The 19,050-nt window shown below is 37.7% G+C and overlaps 1 protein-coding gene across 2 annotated transcripts in view; it reads left to right on the top strand.

The window, feature by feature from the left end:
• The window catches only part of PLCB4 (phospholipase C beta 4), a 188,117-nt gene that overhangs the window by 83,371 nt on the left and 85,696 nt on the right, over positions 1–19,050 (top strand). For both annotated transcript variants that reach the window (XM_063316134.1, XM_063316143.1), the window contains exons 5-8: positions 9,878–9,974; positions 11,956–12,036; positions 13,263–13,322; positions 15,350–15,493. In XM_063316134.1, the coding sequence (XP_063172204.1) occupies positions 9,891–9,974; positions 11,956–12,036; positions 13,263–13,322; positions 15,350–15,493 (369 nt within the window). In that variant the 5' untranslated portion in view covers positions 9,878–9,890. The remainder of the gene's footprint in view (positions 1–9,877; positions 9,975–11,955; positions 12,037–13,262; positions 13,323–15,349; positions 15,494–19,050) is intronic.

The raw sequence follows: 19,050 nt of genomic DNA on the forward strand, positions 1-19,050 counted from the left end.
GTCTAATTAGAGAGTAGTGAGGCTTTTTTTGATGTGAGCTCTTCGAGGTAGGCCAGGTCAGGAATGAGACACCACAAGCACTATTGGAACTCCACTTTATTTTGTAGAGTATACTAACAGAATCTTGAAAGCCTGCCAGTTTCTCTCTGTTCTTTTTTATACTACTGTAGGCAGAATCAAGGCAGGATTATTTTCAGTCTCTTCCTTATGCTTGCATCTTTCCCAGGGCTGAGATGTTGTTTAATGTTTGTTTTATCTGTTAATGGCTTTTCGCATTCCACTATCTCTGCCTCTACACACTTTAGGAAGAGAGGTGTCCTCTGCGTGCCCATACACCTATCTATTTTCAGCTGCAAGACCTGGGGGAGAGGTCTGTAAAGATTCCCTTTTTTTGTGAAGGATGTCATTTATCTGTAGCTTTTATTACCAGAGATTCCTTCTTAGTACATCATGTGTTACACCACATGAAAATAGAATAGCATAGCCATGAGCCCGTCAACGCATTTATGGATTTGGTGTTTGGTGTTTATAGAGGTGCTTTTAGAACAGTGCTTGCTCAGCTGATGGTGTCTTGGAGATGTTCTTTCTCTCTGCAGAGTTCAACAATAGGAAGTTTCTTTGTGCCAGTTTTGTTGTTGGAATAAAGTTCTGCTGCCATGGGGGATAACATCTGAAGGGTTATAGGATTTTCATAAATGGTGTCCATAGTTTGAGCATATCTGTGCACTCTTGACTGATTTGCTGGTAAAACTGTGCCAACACCCCAGCATAATGCTTTGGCAATTGTCCCTGTAGGTTCCTTCTCATGTATGCTCTTCCAAGCCAGGCATTGTGTATTGTATACTTGCCCATTCTTTGTTTCCCTAAAAGTAGAACTTTGTGTTTATTTTAAAATCCAGGTCAAGGAATCTGATGTTTCCTTGGATTCTGTGTGTACTCTCCAGTTACATTCCAGTCCTTTTGGCCTGGCTAATCCTAAACAGAATCCTTTTGTGGAGAAACTACTCTGCTGTTATACTAGGTCATGATGTACTTTACTTTCATTGGATGTTCTCCAACATAGTTAATGATTATGGATAGAGGAGTAGGGTGTCTCTATTTAGTTCTAATAAAAGTGAAAGAGAAATGCATTGTCTTTATTTATTTCTAATAAAATTAAATTTGGTCATGTTTTCTTTTATATCACCAGAGGAATATATGGTAACAATTGAATTCAACTTACTATATTCCTTCTCTATCTCTGGTAATGGCTTTTTTTTTTTACAGAAAAACATATTGAAATACAGTACCTCAAGATCAAATTGTTGGTTCCAGTTTTATTTTCCAAAATATCCAGTGATTAAAAAAATATTCTCAAATAATGAACAGATTGCATTATGTTTAGCCCAAATGATTGCTTTATAAATTAATTTTGGTAATGAAGTAAAGAGAGCGTCCAAGTGTTTTCCCCAGAATAATGAGTTCACAGTGTGAACTTAGTCAGGGAACTTGAAGCAGACAATAGAAGCTGTGGAATCAGTGAGAAATTTGCAGTGCAGTCTCAAGTTGTGTAGATAAAGGTATAACTAGTTTAGTCTGTACATGTGAGAGATAAGATGAATCTGGCCTGAATGGAACTGATATTGTTCCAGTGAATGCTCAGCTTTTTCCCTCAGGGTCCCCTGCATCACGAGGGCACTGTGATCTCCAAAATTCCCAGTCATTGGCCGGGCTGGTTGGGAACTTGCAGTCATCAAGACTCTTGCATCTCACAAAGGTATAAATGCCTTTTTCCACCATTTAAACATTTTCATCACACCCTTAGTTCATCAAATTGGAAATAAAGGTGGTAACTAACCCTTGCAATTTTTAAGTATACAACTGCACCCCTAAATTTAAAAAATGCAGAAACTGATGGGTGAGGTTTTCCCCCCTATAATCTTTGTGCATTATTCTGTTCTGCACATAATGAATTCCACATATATCAGATAGCTTTAATGACTGTATGCTTCAGTGTACATTATGTTCTTTAATGTATTAACTGTAGTTTTTTATTTTGCAGGCCTACAATTGTTACTACATCTGAACAAATACAACTGTTAACTGCCCTGCCTTGCCTTGCCTTGCCTTGCCTTGCCTTGCCTTGCCTTGCCTTGCCTTGCCTTGCCTTGCCTTGCCTTGCCTTGCCTTGCCTTGCCTTAATTAGTAAACCCAAAGGATTTTCGTGCACACATGAAATCAATGATTATTGAGTGTGACTAAGAATAACAATTTGTATTGTGGGAATTACCTTCTGATAGCTTGCTATTATTGCATATATGAATAGCAGGAGCATACAGCATTCAGATAATTGAGATCAGAAGCTTCTTGAGAAGGAAGTAATGCACAGGAGATAGATAGATAGATAGATAGATAGATAGATAGATAGATAGATAGATAGATAGATATTTGGGAGGGCTATTTACATTATGACTTGATTCACGCATTACACTGTCATGATTTACTTAACTTTGATTTGTTAAATTGAACAATTTTTGTGCTTATACAGGCTTCTTGGATTGCAGATACAGACAGTTCGAAGAATATGGAGAGAGAAACACTTAAGATGGGTCTAATTTTAATGAGAAAGTGTTCTTGAGACTGGTGCTTGCATGAAAGTAAATAAAGATAAGCTCTTAGGAAATAATGTGTTGATAGGAAAGCTTGAGTTACTTAAGTCAGTCTTCAGTAAAGGGCCTGTAGTCTGCTGTCCTCCACATTTATTTATTTATTTATTATTTAAATTTATTGGATGCCCAACTCCAGTGGACTCTGGGCAGTGTACAAAACTAGGAAAACTAGAAATTGTGGAGAAATTATAGAGAAAGAGTGAGGTTAGTGCTTGAACTGCACAGGAAAGAAGGGATGAAAACCCTGAGAATATCAGTCTAACCAGTAACAAGCTTGTACATGGAGATGTGCAAACTAAGTCTTTTAGACCAGGAGATAAAAATGCAGAATTGTCGTCTGCTTGCTTTCCAAGTGCAGAAACCTGGTGTACTAAAAGTGGAATTTCAGTGCTAGGTCTGTACCCTGTCAAGAACATTTTGATCTGTAGTTCTTAGAAGTGACTCATCCTGAATTAAACACTCTTCTTTCTATTTTGTGCCAGGAAGTAAATTTCAAGTCTTTTCTATAAACATTTTGATATTAAATGCCAGTATCTTAACTCTTTTTATTCAATTGTGATCCATTTCATTTTCACAACGCTTGATTTTCTTTACCGTTGGCTGGTTGATGGAGGTTGGAGGCAAGTGATATCTGGAGAGACATCATGTTTTCTCATATTTGCAACTTAATTTTGATGATTTTTGTGGGGAGGATGTAGCTTTAGAAGAAAAGTATTTGAGGAATGGTTGGTGAAGATGATGGAACTTGCTGCATTGGCCAAATTGACTTCTTTGATTCGAGAAAAGACAATATCTACATTTTTTGCTGACTGGAAACCCCTTATGCTAAAACAGAAAAAAAATGAACTTATGATTTATGGTTTTGATGATTAGACAGCATAGATTATAGAAAGAAGAGAGTCATCGTGTAACTTTAGAGAAAGAGGTAAATGTATCATTGTACTTAAAACTGCTGTAAAGAAGATTGGGAGCCACTTCTTTGTAGCTTTTTTCTTTCTATTTTTCTTTTAATTTTTTTCTTTCTAGAACTTTAGCTTTCTCTTTAATTTCTTTTTCTTTTTTTTCCCTTACTCTGTATTAGTTTATATTAGTTTTTACCTTTGTTTTTAAATTTTTTAATAAAAATATATACAAAGAAGAATAAGTATTTGATCATGCACCAGACTGAGTTTAAGTGACATAGGAACTTACTGGTACAATTCAGTTTAATTTACAATCATTTTTCCCTATCTGTCACAATTATAATTACATTTGAGGTTCTTCTTTAGTGCAATCAGGAACTGTTTGAGAAATAAATGTCTTATGTTAGCTGAGGATTATGATAGATTGCATGAAGTAACATCCTAATATTTATTAAATTTAAGATTTCATTTCTTGCATTCTGTGTGCATGTCCATTTCTCTGTACTGTATGTGATTTTTTTTTTAAAATTCAATTTGTATAGCTGCCCATCTCAAATATATGACTCAGGGTGTCTCACAAACAATTAAATTATTTAACCTTTTTTTAACCGTTTTGCAAATTCATCCTAATTCTCCCAAGGCTTTTTTTTTCCCCCTGTGTTGTCAGATATATTTTGGTTGCACAGCAACCAAGGATGATACTGCGTATAATTTCTATTCCTCACACATACTCCAGGGCACTATGTGATCTCAGCACATTAATAAATATGTCAGAAGTATATTTTGATATTAGATAAATGCAATATCAAATCATTCATTTGTTTCCCCCCAAAGGAAGGAAAGGGGAAGGATTAATTGGGATTGTTTTTTTGGGGGAAAAGATTTTTCTCAGCTCCACCCCAAACATAGTTACTAGGTCATTTGAAATATTATGGATTTACTTGTTTTCCATGCCAGACTTCCTTACAAGGTTTACAAGTTAATATAAATACCAGCCTTTCTATCCTCACAACAGTCAATTAAGATACCTCTGATAGAGATTATGTCTTCTGATCTACTGTGTTTCTTGGCTGAGAACATTCTTTATGCCACATCTCTCATATTGACCCTCCAGTACAATGCCTATATTCCTCTACTCCATAACTAAATGCACATGAAACAGACTTCGCAGTTAAAATCAGTTGCAACACAAATAGAAGTTGTTGGAAATCTTTCATTTGTTTGTTTTTTGGCTCTCTTTGTTGTACCCATGTACAGGCTAGAGCTCATCAACTTCCAGAGCTGGAGTGGACAACCTGTGACACTCCAGATAATGTTAAACCACAGAGTTCAGAATCTCTCAACATTAGCCAAGCTAGCTTGAGCTGCCTGGCATTTACATTAAGCAACATCTAGGGAGCTACAGATTTCTCCATGTTATAGAACCTTCTTCCTCTTCTGAAACAGAAAGCAAATAGTGTTGTTGGCATTTTATATCTCAGGAAACTAGTTTCTTTTCATTCTTGATCATGGCTATGATAATTACCTAGCAGCTCCTGCCTCCTCATGTTTTTAATATAATGCATAGTTAATGTATGGTTTATTCTAGCCTTCCAACTTGGCATTCCCTCAGTGGGTGCAACTGCAATTCCCAGAGTTGCCAGACTCTATGCTGGCTCAGGGATGTTGAGGGTTGCAACCCCAACACATCTGGGAGACCCCAAGTTCACACTGAAAAGTGTTCTGATTGAAAATTTATATGGCTACCTTGCAAGTTAGGTGTAGCCCAAAGGAGTATTAACCAAAGTCATACTCTCTTTCCAAAATATGTATCAAGCATGTGTAGTTGGGACTGTTGCTTTATGATCTCATAAGATGTAGAAATCGTTGCCTGAAGGTTATCAGTTGAATTGTTAAATTCAAACAATTGGGCATTGTTCAGCTAGTGTTGCTAAGGTTATATGACTTTGATCACCAAAATTCATTTTTATTGGCATCCAAAGTAACTGTAAGTACTTTAGTTTTCAATTGTTAAAAGAGGCTTCAAGCTCTTGAAATTATTTTACAAATTATCATCTTGATTCCATAGAGAAGAGATGCTCCAAGCATTTCATATCAGTATTTATTGTCCTTCTGTGTCAGAGAATCTATAGATAATGACAGATGTTTTATTATGTTGTAGTTTCCCCATAATATTAAGAGAAAATTATGTCTGTTTGAATCAAGTGATGGTCAAGATGACACACTTTGTGCATCATAAGACTGGGCCAGTGTACCTCTTATTGTTACCAAAAATGTGAAAGCTACTCATTTTTTATATTGCAGTGAAGCTGTCATTGCAATTAATATGTCTCTAATGTCTTTGTAGCCTTGATGTCTACAAGTTACTTAATTATGAACCATTGAAAATGGTTTCTATTTTGCATGCACACCTCTTATTTTCATTTAAATTGGTCAAGAATTGCAGTAAGAAAAACACGTTTACAAAATTTTTTACAAAATTTTATTAGAGTTAGGATGTTGATTTGATTTTCATCATCTGTGTGCCAGCAATAAGTACTACTCTCCCATGAGTGCCCTTGCTCCACAGATGTAGCATATAACATTCCTTTTTTCTATTAACTGTTACAAGGGGGGGAAATCACTCTTGATACATGAGTAGAACTCCCTGTTCTACAATACATACTGTATTGTAGAACAGGGAGTTAAAATCCTTACTCTCAGGTATGTTTATTTATTTATTTTATTTATTAAATTTATATCACCGCCCATCTCCCCCAATGTGGGACTCTGGGCGGTTTACAATAAAATGACACTAAAAACATAACCACCTAAATTACCATTAAAATATAAATAAAAATAAATGTAAAATCCAAGTGGAGATGGAACACAATCACTAAGAGGTGCTATGGCGCCAGCTATCCCCAGGTGGAGCTATCACTCTCCCCCTCCCAAGCAAGGCGGCAGAACCAGGTCTTCAGTTTCTTCTGGAAGTCTGAGACCGAGGAAACCCGTCTCAACTCCGGGGGCAAGATATTCCAAAGGGCGGGCGCCACTGCAGAGAAGCCTCACCTCCTGGACTCCGCTAGATGAAAATCCTTTACTGATGGGGTCCGTAGCATGCCCTCCCTGCCTAACCGGGTGGGACAGGTCGATGTTATGGGGATGAGACAGTCCCTCAGGTAGCCTGGCCCCATGCCATGTAGGGCTTTAAAGGTGATAACCAACACCTTGAATTGGACATGGAAGCATACTGGTACCCAATGCAGCTCGCATAACGGTGTCACATGGGCTGATTTTACAGCACTGGTAACTGTCCGCGCAGCCGCATTCTGGACCAGCTGAAGCTTCTGAATGCTCTTCAAGGGTAGCCCCATGTAGAGCGCATTGCAGTAGTCTATATGGGAGATGACAAGGGCATGAGTGACTGTCGGAGGGCATCTCAGTCCAGGAATGGGCGTAGCTAGCGCACCACCCAGAGATGTGCAAAGGCCCTCCTGGCCATGACTGCCACCTGCTCTTTGAGCAGGAGTCGCAAGTCCAGGAAGACCCCCAGGTTCTGCACTAGTTCCGAATGGGGCAGTGCCACCTCATCCAGAACCAAAGATGACAACTTCCTGGAACCCGAGGGGCCATCAATCCACAGCCACTCTGTCTTACCAGGGTTCAGTTGAAGCCTGTTGCTCCCCATTCAGGCCCCCACAGCCCCCAGGCACCTGGAAAGGGTGGAGACCACATCACTTACTTCACTGGGGATGGAGATATATAGCTGAATATCATCAGCGTATTGATGATACCTCATCCCATAGTGACGGATGATCTCACCCAGGTTTCATGTAGATGTTAAATAGGAGGGGAGAGAGTACCGAACCCTGTGGCACCCCACAGCGGAGGGGTTGAGGGTTCCTGAAAGTCTTCTTTCAGAATGATACACAATACTTCAGTGTATTTTATATTTAATCCTCTTATTATTATGTAGTATTATGTTTTGCTAAGTCTTGGTCTCACAAGAACATAGAATACGAGAAAAATAAAGTACATATGTATCTTGTTCTCCTTAGAGGACGTAAGTGAATAAGCCTTGTCTTTTCAACTGAAACAAGTGAATGGCAAGACTTAGCCATCTTTATTAAAATTTAGTTTCATTTATTACCTATGGATTCTTACAATGCCTATTTAAAAGGTATTGCAGCATATGATTTGGGGTGCTTAAAATAAAACAATGTAAGATCTGGGTTTAGAAAGTATCTGAAGCATAGATAAAATTATCCTCAAGAATTTTGTGGAGTGGGTGGTTGCAGGAAGAGACAGCAAGTTTTCAAAAGAGTGTTCTACCTCTCTCATAATTGCACATCTTTGTTAATATATCTTGTTTTCAAAAGTAATTTGACATAAAAACTTAAAAAGAGAGAAGAGTTCACTGAGATAACAGTAATTTCCTTTGCCTATCTTTACAAGACTGAAATAGTTTTCATTAGTTGGCAAAGACACGTGTTTGTATATCAGTGCTTCATCTCCAAGGAGTTCAGCACTTCTTTGCTAGCTTTTAATCTAAATCATAATTTTCTGAAGGTCATGAGCTTTTGTTTAAGGCAATGTGTTATGTCGATATTAATTTTCAACAGACAAAAGCAAAGAAGTATTAAAAGAAGTCCTTTTGATGTTTTTAATTTAAAGTTCCAATCTAAGTTCACTTCCCAGCCTTCTCTTTACCAAACAAGTTAGGGAAAGGATGCAGAGCAGGGTTTCTGGAATGTTTTCCAACTCCTTAAAAATAAGCCGGGGTCAAATGACTAGGAAGAAAGTAAGAGGGGCTTGCTGCCCAATTCCCTGTCCCATAGGAATGCATTGGGGAAATTCTTTGGGGAGGTTTTTCTCTTCTATTCCCTACCTGTTCTAGCCAGTTTTCAAACTCAGCCTTTCTCTTGTTGGCTTCTACTGCCACACCAAATCTGGTCTCATTCTCTTTTCTTGTGCGGGGAGGGGGGTTTTCTGCTGATGGACAGACAGAGTCTTGCATGCTGTTATATAATTTATTTCCAACATTTCATTGGGTTGGAAAGCATAACAAGCTAAGGACAGGATGCTGAACATGGCTTCTAGATGTTTTCCCACATCCTGTTGACAATAGCCCCATTCTGGGTCCCATTCCATTCTGCTTTTGAGGGTTATCCTGCAGGTGGATTAAAAGCTAGAGCCCTGAATCCCTTTACAGTATTTATTTCTAAACCATTAGCTTGAAAAGCTTAAAAAGGGTATACCTAAATTCTGCAGAGAAAGTGTAGTCCTTTAGAACCTGAAATAATGGCTGCCACGTTTATTCAAATGAAAATTCTGTTCTCTAGCAATATTTCTCAGCAATTTACCAAGGCTAAACTGTTATGTCTTACTTTTTGTTGGTGTTTTTTTTTCCCTCCCCACATTACAGCTTTTAATGAGATCACCAGTTCATTTATTTTTCTTTAGCTGCCTCTGGCTTTTGGCACTCTTCATATTTTCTGACTTGTAGCCATAGGGTTACTTAGAAATCTCTCTGATTAATAGTATTAAATAGTATTTTGAATGTTTTCGTTTTCCTGAATATTTGTCAAATGGGAGCATTTTCAGCTAGAGATCTTAATGAATGTCATGATGGTTTAATTCTTAATTGTATCACTTAAAACTGAATAGTTGATTAAAATGAGGGCTTGTAAATATTTCTCAATAAATATTTACTAAAATCAGTGGGATGAATATTTTCTTTGGCACCTGTCAGGCTTCTACCACGAATAGGAATTTTTAAAAGCATTATTTTATTCTTAAACAAAATCACATGTATGGTCGTCATGTGCAAAACACATCTTTCATTCCAAGAAAGTCACATGGGCATCTGTAGAAAATTAAAAGGATTTGTAATTGGTAACCTACTGATTTAGAAATATGCCCATTGACCTAGAAAAAAGCTAAAGGTAAATTAGGGTGGGTAGTGTGTGTCCTTGGTGCCAGAGAAGGTGGTGATAAGCATCATCAGTAGTTAGCTTTGCAGTAAATGAATGCTTTGTGCTTACCACACCCTCCATAGAGCCTTTTGTGAGCACACCCACAATACAGTCTCAAAATTTCAAAGCTCTTCAAATGGTGGTCACTGCTAGTTAAGATACCCTAGAGGCAAAATCCAGGTATTCCTGGCAACAGGGCTGGGAAAACCTTTGTCTGGATTTTCATGTGAATTGAGTGTTTTCTCTAGAATTTACTATAAAGAATAATAAGTGGTAGTATGAGTAATCCTAATTAACAATTTATTGTGTTTCCTGAGAGGCAAACATGGCAACAATTTATTTCATTTGCCTTTTTTTTTTTTTTATTCAGGGTGGTCTACAGAATGGCAAAACCATATGAATTTAACTGGCAGAAGCCAGTTCCATCCTTTCTACAGGATGGAGCTATTTTTGACAGATATGAAGAGGTAAGGATTTTATGCAATATCTGGAAATAGAGCTGGAAACTGCATTCTGAGGGCAAATAATAGATGTCTGTTTCTGGTCATTATTGCTTCATAGAGAGGAATATCAAACACCGCCTTTGCTGCTGTGCAAGGTAGGGTCAAAAAAGAGGTCTCATTCTGAATCAAAAACTAAGTTAAGCGTCCTGTTAGTCATGGCAGAGAAAGGGGGAAGAACCAAATTAGAGCCGTTCCCAACATTATCTCCCTCCAAATGTATTCCTAGAGTCTTGATCTCAAAGCAGAATTGTAACTAATCCTATTCATCCATCTTAATGTTTTTGAATTATTGTTCCCCTGTGGCAAATGGTCTTGGAAATTGTAATAAACATTCACATTCAATTTGGTGGGTGCACATGTGTTTAAGTATATTGTTATATGAATATGCAGCAATTTAATTCCTACTTTTTCGCCATCTTTAACAATTTCTCATTGAAAAATGCATAGAAAGAAAAGTGTATCTATAGACCACAACATAATGAAGGCCATAAAGCCATGGCTTTTATCCAAGTCCAGGTCAGGATATACACTTATTTGCAAGGGAAAGAATTCAATGATTTGTATAAATGTAAACAGGTAAAAAGAAGTCATCCCAAGGAATGTGAGAGGGAACATATTGCATTTTCAAAAGATAAAAATGCAGTATGTTGTTCTTTTATGTAACCATGTGATCAGCATTCCTTTTAGGAGTAGATAGTTTGTTTTACTGAATATAACATCCTGGCACTGTTTGATATTTTAACATGCTTGACATAAATGGAATCTCAATTACTTGATAGATTAGCTGAACATTCTCTTTAACATGACAAGTAAGTAAGAGAAAAGGCTAAAATCCCAATAAGCCACTTTAGCAATATGTTACTCCATTCTCTTAGCTCTTGAAATAAAAAAGGACTTTTAAACATTTAAGGCCTGCTAAGACTGCTGCAAGTCTTAGTCCTAATATTCATAGCATATAATAAGGAAATGTAAGTAGCTTGTTGAATGTTTATTGCTTAGAAAAAGATTCTTCAGCATTTAACTCCCCATGCCAAATTAGAAATACGCTGATACTCTTTTCTAACGGGATGCAGTGCTTCAACACACATGCAGGGGATTATTTCCAATCTCATTTGTAGTTTCTATGCAGGAATCATAACAGTCTGTTACAGCGTATGGTAAGCTTGGGTACACCTCCAATGCTTGCATCCAAATTTTATCTTCTGAATAAAGTTTGTAAATTAAGTGATACCTTCATATGTTTGCAGACCCAATCAGACCATTTTTTCAGTAGATTTTTTAAACTTAAAATTGGAATGAAATTTGAGATTTGGAAGTATGTCTCCAAAAGCAGATAGTTGGTAGAAACCCTGCCCCGGTAATCTCTATCTCATGTAGAACGCCCACGTTCATCGGAAAAGGTGGTGATGGTGATGGTGATGGTGATGATTACATGCCATCAAGTTGTTGTCAGCTCTTAGTGACCACATAGATAAAGTTTCTCCATGATGATCTGTCCCTAACCAGGTCCTTCAGCTCTTCCAACAGTGCACTCATCATTACTGTAACTGAGTCCACCCACCATGGTGCTGGTTGTCCTCTTCTCTTCTACCTTTCCCAGCATTACAGCCTTCTCCAGAAAGCTAGGTCTTCACATAAAGTGTCTGAACTAAGATAATTTGAGCCTGGGGAAAAGGTGAGATACAATATGTCCTATAGACATGTATAGGAATTTATTAGATAATATGAACATTCCACCACAAGTAAAAACTGTACTCTTAGTGGAGAGTTTCAAGGTCATACTGTTTAACTATACTGAATAGCATTACTATAAAGATCATTGTGTTGGCTTTGGTTATTAATGTGTTTAACCTATTTTTTTCTCTGAATTTTATAAAAAAGTGGATAATTTGGGTTCTAAATTCTTCCTTGAAGAGCTGAATATTTTGTATTTCTCTTTCAACAGGAATCTTTTGTCTTTGAGCCAGGCTGCCTCTTTAAAGTTGATGAATTTGGCTTTTTTCTATCATGGAAAAGTGAAGGAAAGGTAAACTTTACAATGATCTAATTAATTCTTTACATCCTCTAACAAGCATAAGGCATAGTTCCTTCTGTTCTAATGGGAGGCACTGCTAAGTATAAAGATTGCAAATCTTGTGTCCTGTAATTCGTTGAGACAGCTCACATAATATCCAGTTACTACTGTTGCTTTGCTATAGGGGAATTAGGAGAATTGAAATTGAACAACTCTAGAGGACACTAGGCTGGAGAAAGCTGCTAAGTACACATTAAAAGTATAATTATGAATAAATATTCCTATGATTGTACTGTTAATTTGAAGAGAAGAAAATGATTTTCTCCCAATAATTTAGTTCCTTCCCATGGTTTTTTCCTTAATAGTGGAAAGGGAAAAATTTCAGAGTTCATATGTTTATGGATAAAGGGTGTGTGTGTGTGGACTTGCAATCCTTGTTCTATGTCTTCTAGCTATTCTCTACTCACCTTAGTTTTGTACAGGCATAGCAGCAACTCATTTTTGTTCCCTTGATCTAATGATGCAGCATTGATTTTACTTCATTTTGTATAGCTGGGTACAGGAACATGTGGGATGGTATAGTATAATTTATTTTTCTGTGGGGTTAATGGTGTAACAGAGATCCAGTTTGGTGTGGTGGTTAAGGCACCAGGCTAGAAACCAGGAGACCATGAGTTCTTGTCCCACCTTAGGCACAAAGCCAGCTGGGGGACCTGGGGCCAATCACTATATCTCAGCCCTGGGAAACAGGCAATGGCAAACCACTTCTGAAAAGCCTTGCCAAGAAAACTGCAGGAAGTCTCCGAGAATTGCATATGATTGAACGGATTTTAAAAACGGTGTAACAGTTTGAAATCTGTAGCCAGGTGTTTCTGAATTACAACATCTAGAATCTCTTACATTGGCCATGTGGAATGGAGTTCCTGGAAGAACCTCTGAAGAGCAACAGATTCCCCATCTTTCCATAGGAGAGATTACCAGGTTGTGATCCTACACCTCCTCCCCCAGTCAGACCTCTTCCACCATGGTCAATGGTTAGATATGATGGCATGTAGCATCTGACAAATTCTAGAGAGCACAGGTTCTCCATGTCTGTTTTTACTGACAATAATATAATATATACTGCTGGTATTAATTAAGATTGTATATTCTTTGAATGCTTAGCTGTTCATATATTTTCTGTTTCAAGACACATCACACTGGATCCTTGGCATTTATGTTGTTCCTTTCTGTTCCAGGAAGGGCAAGTTTTAGAATGTTCCCTGATCAACAGTATTCGCTTTGGAGCAGTGCCAAAGGTATTTCTGTAGTTTTGTTTTAAAATATTGTTTTAAACAATAACTATTGGCTTGAGGGAAAGAATGGAAACTTTCTTCAACTTCAAAGAACTCTGAAGGGGTTTGCACCCTTAAGGGACAATGAATTTTTAATTTTGAAAAAAATGAGCTGTAGAAACTTTAACTTTTGGTGATGATCAGATAATTTAGAAATGTTTACATTCAAAGTCTATATTGCAGCCATAGCTCTGAGGTTTTCAGTGGCAGACATCTAAGCATGTGCTGGAATTTTCCCATGTGTCACTAAGAAACACTTTACTGTTGCTTGGATTATATCATAAGCATTTAAAAATAAAATCTAGACTTTAGATCAAGGCTTCTTGATACAGAATACCTTCAGACAGTGGTGGTGGTGGTGGTGGTGGTGGTGGTGGTGGTGGTGGTGGTGATGACAAGCATTTTTAATACACCTTTGTTCATTGGGATTCTGATTTTAGTGAAGATGGTACCATCCAAATGAGTTTTCTTGAATTGAATCAATAAACTGGAAGCTTCTACATCAAAATGACATGATTGTGTTTGAGCAGGCTACCTGAAATTTATCTTTTTCTTTCAGCTCTTACTTTTGTCTAGTCTGTTGGGGCCATAGGATGGTGATTACAGGTAGTCCTTGACTTACGACCACAACAGGGACCAGAAAATTTGTTGTTAAGCGATGTGGTTGTTAAGCGAGGCATCACTTGACCGCATCCAATTTCATGACAGTTTTTGCAGCAGTTGTTAAGTGAATCCCATGATCTTTAAGTGAATCACACAGTTGTTAAGTGAATCACATGGCTCCCCATTGATTTTGCTTATCGGAAGCCAGCTGGGAAGGTTACAAATGGGGATCCTGTGACCCCAGGACACTGCAACTGTCATAAATACATGCTGGTTGCCAAATACCCGAATTTTTATTGCTTGACCGTGGAGATGCTGCGACAGTCGTAAGCGCAAGGACTGTTCGTAATTCAGTTTTTTCAGTGCCACTGTAACTTCCAACAGTCACAAAATGAATTGTCATAAGTCAAGGACTACCTGTAGTTTCACAGATTGATACTTTTTTTGTTCATTCTTCTCACATAACCTCCCCTGTCTGCAGTGGGAGCATTATGAGAATTGGCTAATTTGGCTGGTAGTAGTAAGACACCATCTTCTGTGAATATAGGTTGGTATTCATACATTCATCAGAAGATAGACATAATATGATATAGCCCACTTCAAAGAATTCAACCCATATCCTGTAATGATTAGTTGGCCATGGCTAATTAAATTGTCCTATAAATGCAAAACAGTTTGTGAAAGTGAAATTTAATGTTACTTGAAAATCAGAAATGCCCCCAAACATACTACTCTCTGAGGCAGTGGGAATAAAGAGTGCTTCCCATCCCCGTTTCATTTGCACAAGCAAACTAGAGTGGAAATCAACATTTACTCGAATGCTAGTGATGAAGCAAGTGCCTCCAGAATCTGCTTTATAAGGCTTTGCCTGGACTTACTTTAAAAATATTGCATGATCTCAAAGGGACATTTGAACAAAGAATGGAAGCTACTGTTGTATTCCTACAGTATTTTCCCCAATGTGGTATCTTCCAGATTCTTTGGGCCTATGTGCTATCTAGGGAAATTTTGAGAGTTGCAGCGCATCTGGAAGGTGCCAATTGGGGAAGAGTGTCCAATGGTACCCCCTTTTTTTTCTCCCCAATAACTATGATTGGAATATTTTCCTTAGCTGAGATAACTGCACACGGAACCCAAGAATTCTTGTTACTACCTCCTAGACAGAATGTAAATAAACCACTACCAATTATTTAACATGAGTGTGACCTGTGTATAATATTATCAGTTGCATAAGTAGAGAATGAAATATTTCTAAACATGTTCTTGGAATATTGACAAAAATATAAAGAAAGTAAATAGGAATAGGAAATGCTTATGGGTGAAAATGTACGTTTTTCTTTTTTTTAATCCATGGATTTTTTTTTCAAGCAATTAATTTTGTCCAACAGGATCCAAAAATACTAGCTGCTCTTGAAGCTGTCAGTAAAGCAGAAAATGAACTTGAAGGACGAATAGTGTGTGTTTGTAGTGGCACCGATCTGGTGAACATCACCTTCACATACCTGGTAGCAGAAAGCACTGAAGACGCTAAGGTACTGCAGTTAACATAGCTTAGGTGCTTTGTGGCACTATTGTTTCGTGTAAATCCCTAATATTCTTTAAGAGTTTGGCCAACATTAATCTAAACACAGACCTTTTGACATCAATGGCAAAAATGAGCTAATACCTCAGTTGAATTGCTGCACTACTTTTCAAATTATCTGGGTGTTTCCTCTGTATGGGAAAAACGTTAGAGTGGCAAATAGGAAGTGTGTAGATGTGTGATAAACAGTTACACTGCAGTGAGAGACATAAACTGTAACCTTCAAAGTAGGAGCGATGAGGACTGACTTTGATACGTAAGATCATAAACTGCATTTAAAAAAAAAACATTATTCATTGTGTGTTATGGTCAGAAGGGAGGTACAGTAAGGCAGAATAAACTGCCTGATATTTGATTAATGGAAGTAACAAAACAAAGTTCTCCCCACTAAATTGCAATTTTAGGGTGCTAACAGCGCTCTCTGTCCAGAAGAGTGCAGTGCTAGGAACAGCTAAGAGACTGCGCAGAACCCTCAAACTCCCAGGCCTCTGGTAGAGGACCCGAGGTTGAGGAAGACACATACCCACCCATAGGGGTGGGAAGGGAATTTTTAATGCAAACTGCTCATCCAAGTCACAGAGGTATTTCCTGAGTGGCAGAGCAACTTTTACAGCTGCTGTTTCCATTCTTCGCTTATGAAAAGGGGGAAGTGAGGTATTTCAGGAACGTGTCAGGGGTGAATCAGGTGACGCTCTGGATCCATCAGATCCCAAAGCACTTTCCCCAGAACTGCCCTAGTAACAGGAGAAACACTGTGGCTGCCCTGCATGAAGAGGAAAGATAATATTCCCAAGGAGATGCCACTTCAGGGACCACAGAGTGAGTACAGATAGTCTGCCAGGAGAAAGAGAAACTTAATTTAATGTCCATAATAATTTAATAGCATCTTAAGCCAAAGGCATTTTAAAAATAATAATTAACCTTTAATATATTACATTTTCTTATTTAGTAAGAATAAGAAGATTAGCATATATTATTATGAAGTCTTCATTTATAGACTTTAATATATAACAAATGCTGTTTATTGAAAAGCACTCCAGTTTTTGTTCTTTTAAAGGACAATTGTATAGTAATGTTCTATTTTATATACAGTATAAAAATAATATTTTGTAATAGATGAAGTGAGGCGCATGTGCTCCTTCAGATATTGTTGGATTACAGTTCCAAACATTGTTAACTACCAACAGTACTTTTCACCAGTTCTGGGTAATTATCTAGTATAAATTACCCAATAATAAAACAAGTCAGAATTGATATTTCAAGGACTTTAGCCAATAATATTTATTTAAAAATCAAAGAATTGTATAATGTTGAGTATTAAACTTGGTTTGAAAAACTTGGCAGTTCCTTGATTCTGCCAAGACAATTCTTTGTCTGCAAAGACAAAGAAATACAGGCTGTCCTTGGAGAGGTTCTTCCAGTATACAGTAGCCTTCTGTGGCATTGATTTGAAGCAGGTTTTTAGGATATTAATGAATTTTGAAGATTCAGATACCCCTAGACCTTACGAAACAATCAGTTAAAAGTCTTTAGCTAAACTCTGTGTGGGGCAAATGTCAGTCAAGCTGAGAATGTGGGTAAAGTAACATTTCACTGCTGCTTCTCTACCTGTTGAAAAGGTGAAAGGTCCCCTGTGCAAGCACCGAGTCATGTCTGACACTTTGGGGGGACGCCACTTTCGCGACGTTTTCTTGGCAGACTATAGAGCGGAGTGGTTTGCCATTGCCTTCCCCAGTCATCACCTTCCCCAGCAAGCTGGATGCTCATTTTACCGACCTCGGAAGGATGGATGGCTGAGTCGACCTGAGCCGGCTACCCAAGAATCCAGCTTCCTCTGGGATCGAACTGGTACACAGAGTTTTCGTCCCTAATAGACTCTTCCCACATATTTTTAACTACCCTAGGTTGTCCTTTTGTCTGCCCATCATCTTAACTAGGCAAACCAGCTTCCTCTGTGTTTCCTTTTTTTAGGTCTCTAGCTCGGCTGTCCTAGACTTTTGAGAAATCATGCTAATTTGAAATTGTATGTACACATTCATGCATTTTTTCCAAACTTGTGATACCACCCTTAACATACCCATCAAGTTAGATAGAGAAGGCTTTGGACAATCATTCTGCATTGTTGTGAATTATTTGTCAGAGTACATTTCTGTACAGAAAGTACAGGGTGCATCCAAAGTATACTGAGGTCTACCTGTGCCACAATTTGCAAGATTGAAACTGAAGCTAATTTAATATTTGGTGCATACATTCCGCTTTATAGATCTTTAACTTAAGGAAAGGATTCTGTCATTGGAAAAGCAGATTATAATTTGGATTGGAAGGAGGAGGTGACATGCTTAGAACACCTGGGTGGAGAGGTTAAAAAAAAAAAAAACAGTGTAAGCAAAAAGATTGCCAAGTAGACTATTGTTACAGCCCTGCTAGAAAATATATCCAGCCTCTACCTTCTTATATATTCAATAGCTATGGAGAAATTTATGATTGTAAATTTGGGAGGAGATGGGCGGGGACAAATTGAATGAATAAATAAATAAATAAATAAATGATTGTATGAATTAGGCCCTTTGTCCTCCAAAATCCACTGTTGCTGTAGAAAACTTGCTTACAACTGGAGAAAATAAAATAAAACTTAAAGGGCAAGAGCCCAAGCTATAGCACTTGCTAGGGTCTAGACGATAGTTAATCTTCAGTGGTAAACTGAACCACTGAACCACCACCCCCAATTTTGGGGGTGATACCATTTGTTTTGCTTTTAAGAGGGAACAGGCACAAATAATAAACTTAATTACGGTAGATATGAGATAAACCAACTGTGAAATCAGGATGCTGTAGACAGGAAATGAGAAGGCAAAAAGCTGAAGTTGTATTGTAAATGGCTGGTCCTATTTGTGATGTACTGCATCTCATACTTTGCTGAAGCAAAAAATGGTATTTATTTGTAAAACATACATACAGAAATACATACATACATACAGTTTGAACTGCGTAAAGTTTCTGTAGCTAATATAAAAGGGAACCAGTGGGAAGGAGACTCTGTGTTCTGTTACAGTCTGAGATGAGGTGGGATAGGAGTCAAATTCTGGTTTATACTGCTAGATGATGGCATTAATTATGCCATAAATGAGTGAGTGGATGAAATACGTAAGAAAGATTGGAGAGATTTCAAATTCTTAGATAGCCAAGGAACTTACTTTGTGATATTTCTCGCTCATGGCATGAAATGTGTTTGGGTGGAGAATCCTCATAGCTCTGAAGTCTTTGCACAGAGGGTAGGATAATATATAAATTGGATTATAATTATTACTCTCCTTGCTCACCTTTTTAGACATTCTATGCATTCAGAGGTTCATGGAAGACATCAGTTTTTACATACTTATTAATTTTGGAAAGAGGCATATTTATAAGGTAGCTACAATATTGGTAGATACTAAATGGCAATCTTGCTGATTCAGAATTCCCCACTTCTTCATGTGCTACTTCTGTAAAGTCCAGGCCTCTACATTT

Source organism: Candoia aspera, chromosome 1 (genome assembly GCF_035149785.1).
Source record: "Candoia aspera isolate rCanAsp1 chromosome 1, rCanAsp1.hap2, whole genome shotgun sequence".
NCBI lineage: Eukaryota > Metazoa > Chordata > Lepidosauria > Squamata > Boidae > Candoia > Candoia aspera.